Here is a 4,485-nt window from a genome sequence, read left to right on the forward strand (position 1 = left end):
AGGATTTATATAGCGTCGAAAAAGGTCAATCTGCTTGAGAAAGAATTTCTGCAACCTGGCTAAGTGGCATATAGAGCAGCAGTTGAAGAGGTTCCTGAGGGTAGATCCTACTGCTTCTGCAAAACGACACCAATATCATCTCGAGGAAACACGGGATGACACCTGGAAATGGTTGTTTGAAGATAAAATATTTCAGAACTGGCGTGCTTCAGACGCCGAAAAGCCGGTTTTGTGCTGTACTGGGGAGCCAGGCGTGGGTAAATCTTGCATGATGTACGTAATTTGGCAGGAAATATGATATCTTGTAGACGCTAATTACTTCCTAACGCGGCATACAGGTCTGTAGTCCTTGAGTCCTTGAAAATCGAAACGAGAAGCAGTAGTCCAAAAATAGGGTTGGGTTATGTTTACTGCAAATATGACGACGCGGATCACATGTCCGACGGAATCATGGCCACATTAGCGGCACAGCTCACCCTTCAACTTCGTCTTCCCCTATCTAAAATTGAAGAGGTTTGCACGGGTCCATGGACCCCAAAGGACGTTTTTGATTTCGTTGGCAAGAAGTTTGACCAGAAATACATTTTTATTGACGGTTTGGATGAGCTGAACGCTGAGCGGAGAACGCGATTGCTGAAGTCCTTGGCGGGAGCTCTTTCCAACTTCCGTCTTTTCATAACTGGTCGGACGCACGTCAAATCTATCGTCCTAGCGGAATTCCCATCGGCTCAGAATCTCGCCATAACAGCCCATAACAAAGACATAGAAAGCCATATCCGGCACAGCATTCGCAGCTATGACATAGGCTGGGAGGGCATTGAAGATGATATCACGGAGAAAATCTTGGAGCGCTCCTCAGGCAATTTCCTCTTCGCGGATAGCCTGATTAAATTCGTGCAAGCTAGTTTGAGTGAAAATGATCTACAGCGACGTCTGGGAACGCTTCCCGAAAAAATTGAAGGCACCTTTTCTGATATGATTAAAAGAGTTCGCTCAGCGCCACGAGGGCATCTAGGGGGCCAGATCCTTACCTGGGTTTCGCTGTCTGAGCGGCCTTTAGCCGTCAAAGAGCTTCGTTATGCTCTGGCAATGGACAAAGAGCCAGCAGAGCTGGATTCAGATGATACATCTGGCGAACACTTGGATCCTGGAGACCTGGTGAACCAAAACACCTTTCAAAGTGTCTGTCTTGGCTTAGTAGTGATTGATGAGACAGACACAGATGTTCGTTTATTTCACCAATCACTCCGGGACTATCTTAACACACCGAACTCGAAAGAATGGAGAGGCCGTCTTTTCCAGGAGGCACAAAATAGACTTGCACGGGCATGTCTCAGGTATCTCATGCACCCGTCGGTGATATCGCAATCGCAAGCCATGGCGCAGGAAGTGAACTCTCCCGACCTTGAATCTGACAAATGCCCTCTATTGAAGTACGCGTCTGACTTCTGGGGCCATCACTTGCGAAAAGCTGGTCAGCCCGACGATACCGTAAAGTTGGGGACGAAGTTTCTTTCCATGGGGCTCACAAAACGCTACTGCAGCCAAGGCTACTTCTGCAAAAGTCTCAGCAGCAGACTTCGACCTCCTAAAATCGATTCTTTTATCTTCTCCCTCTCTAGACTGCACATAGCGTCATACTTCGGCCTCCACCAAATCATGCGGAACCTCTTGGAAGACTCAAGTAATGATATCAATGCGGTGGATTCTTGCGGAGCGAGCGCGCTACACTGGGCAGCTGGGGAAGGCCACCGGAAGGCCGTTGAGCTGCTTGTGGAGAGAAAGGCAAACATTGAAAAACGCGAAGTTGGGGGCGGTACCCCGTTAAACCGGGCCATTGACTGGACTATGAGGGCAATGGATAACGCAAGCAGCCCGGACGAAATTAACGACGCCAAGGTCTCAGGCAGGGAAGCATGTGCAATTGTCCATCTCTTACTTCAAAGTTCAGCGCAAGTGAACTATTACTACGTGGTTCGTGGACCACGGTTCATACTTTATGTCAAGGTGGATGGGAAAGACGACTACTCGGGCAAAACAGTTCAGGAACTGATTCAAGCAGCGCCGGGAATTGTAGTTGGAACTCACCGAACTCCTCTGATGCGCGCAGCAGAGAGCTCAAATATTGCTCTTATTCGGGTATTACTGAAATTCGGTGCTGAGATCAATGCTGAAAATGACGTGGGTTGGACAGCGTTACACTGGGCTGCGCATGCGGCGCCCCCGAACATGAAGGTGATTCAACTGCTGCTTCAGCAAGGAGCCGATGTGTATGTGAAGGATCGAGAAGGACTCACACCTCTGAGAGTTATCTCTAATAGGGAGGACAATGAGGTATATAAGCTTCTAGCCAGACACGCCAACGACAGTGGCTGCGAGCAGTCAGTTATGGAGCCTGTGCCCTCTACAGATACCAAGTTCGTCAATATTGTGTTTGATTTCAAGCCCCCGGAAGGAACCTCCTACGAACCTTTAGTATGGACTACTGAACGGGGTGAAAGGAAAATGAGCATGATTTTGCTTGGAAATGGGGCCAAGGTAGAATGCAAAGATGGCACTAACCGCACTCCCTTGTCACTGGCTGCAGGGAAAGGTCTCACAAAAATACTTGAGGCTCTCCTTTCACGTGAGGCAAAGGTTGATTCCAGGGATGGAGATAATCGCACGCCGCTGTCATGGGCAGCCCAGGGAGGGCACAAAGAGGCAGTCAAAGTTTTGATCATGAAACGCGCTCGGGTATGCTCCATTGACAAACGTGGTCTAACTCCTCTCCATTGGGCAGTCATAGGGGAGGAAAAGAGTATATTGAGACTCTTACTGGAGCATGGGGCAGATCCAGATCAGAAAGATACTCTGGGACAGTCTCCCCTATCATGGGCTGCTGCTGGAGGTTACACCAAAATACTGAGGATACTTTTGAACTGCCCAGGAGGGGTTGATCACAGAGACAACAGTAACTCGACGCCTCTTATCTGGGCCGCGGCTAATGGGCATGAGGATGCATTGAACTTATTACTCAAGAGCGGCGCAGGACTGAATTCTGCAGATTCCGAAGGAAAAACTGCAATTATCTGGGCAGCCAAAGCAGGGCACACCGGAATGATTGAAATTCTGTTCGCAAAGGGAGCCGATCCACACATCAGGGATAACCACGAGCGTACGCCACTAATTTGGGCAGCTGGCCGAGGACACACAGAAGTAGTGAACTTTCTATTGAAAAATGGAGCTGATCCACTTTCATCTGATAAAGATGGCCTCAACTCTTTATCCTGGGCTGCTGCTGGAGGACACTTCAAAGTGGTAAAGGCATTACTGAAGAAGGCTGCCAATCCGAATTGGCAGGACAGTAATGGTCGTACACCATTATCGTGGTTGGCTCAAAAGAGAGAAAGAATAGTCGTCAAGCTCATCTGCAGGAATGGCATGAGGGTTAGATTGAGCGGCACTCGAAGCCCAGTACTTCCGATATGGGTAGCATTTGAAGGAAGTGAGACAGCCCTGCGTGCAGTTATGCGAACTGAAGATTATGACATGTTGGGAATCCTTTCGCACGGTAGAGGTGGCGAGACTGGGAAGGTAGTGGAAAGACTTCTTGCAAATAGGATGGCTATCGACTCTCTGGACAAGGACGACCGCACACCGTTATCGTTTGCCGCCGAGGGTGGCCATGAATGTATGATGATAACCCTTCTGGAACACGGGGCAGATCCTAGTTGTCATGATAGCAGTGGCCGCACACCTTTATCTTGGGCAGTCGCCAGCAACTCAGCAGGAGTGCGGGTGCTGAACGCACTTTCGAAAGTTTCACTTGAAACTTTGAACATGCAAGACAAAACAGGACGCACGGCATTATCGTGGGCTGCAGGGGTAGGAAATATCGAAGCTGTAAAGATACTACTGCAAAAAGGTGTTAACTGGAGCCTTGCGGACAACAATGGTCGTACACCGCTCTCTTGGGCTGTGGGGAGCGGTAATCTTGCAGTGATGAAGCTTTTACTCAATTGCGGTGCAAACCTCGACTGCGAGGATGACAGTGGCCGTACCCTCCTCTCCTATGCTGCTGAAGGTGGAGAAGAAGAGATCTTTAAAATTGTGCTCCAGCGCCAAGAAAACACAGATGCAAAGGATAAAAGTGGCCGGACGCCTTTATCATGGATAGGAAGCAAAAGGGGCAAATCCGAAGCGTGGCTTGCCTGGCGCTATGGGTTGAACCCAACCGAAAATGATGCTGTTTTGTCGATTGATTGGTCTAGAGGGGCGGGTAGTGAAAGCATGGTGGAGAGGCTTCTTGACCATGGCGTTGACCTCGACTCCAGGGACAATAATCTTCGGACGCCGCTGTCATGGGCATCCGGGGGAGGATACACTACAGTTGCGGAGACGCTCCTGAAGAGGGGAGCGGAAATCGACTCGAGTGATAATACAGGCCGCACACCCCTATCCTACGCTTTGGAGGGTGGATTTGATAAGATCGTGACTTTACTT

At 49.4% G+C, this 4,485-nt stretch overlaps 1 protein-coding gene across 1 annotated transcript; it reads left to right on the forward strand.

Moving 5' to 3' along the window:
* Positions 1–2,877: 2,877 nt before the first annotated feature.
* Positions 2,878–4,485, forward strand: K444DRAFT_479312 (ankyrin; the record flags this gene model as incomplete). Its single annotated transcript, XM_024872969.1, has 3 exons — positions 2,878–3,297; positions 3,577–4,092; positions 4,282–4,485. Coding segments are annotated over 3 exons (1,140 nt in total), but the record flags the coding sequence as incomplete, so codon positions are not given.

The sequence above is a fragment of the Hyaloscypha bicolor genome, assembly GCF_002865645.1.
Source record: "Hyaloscypha bicolor E unplaced genomic scaffold K444scaffold_182, whole genome shotgun sequence".
NCBI lineage: Eukaryota > Fungi > Ascomycota > Leotiomycetes > Helotiales > Hyaloscyphaceae > Hyaloscypha > Hyaloscypha bicolor.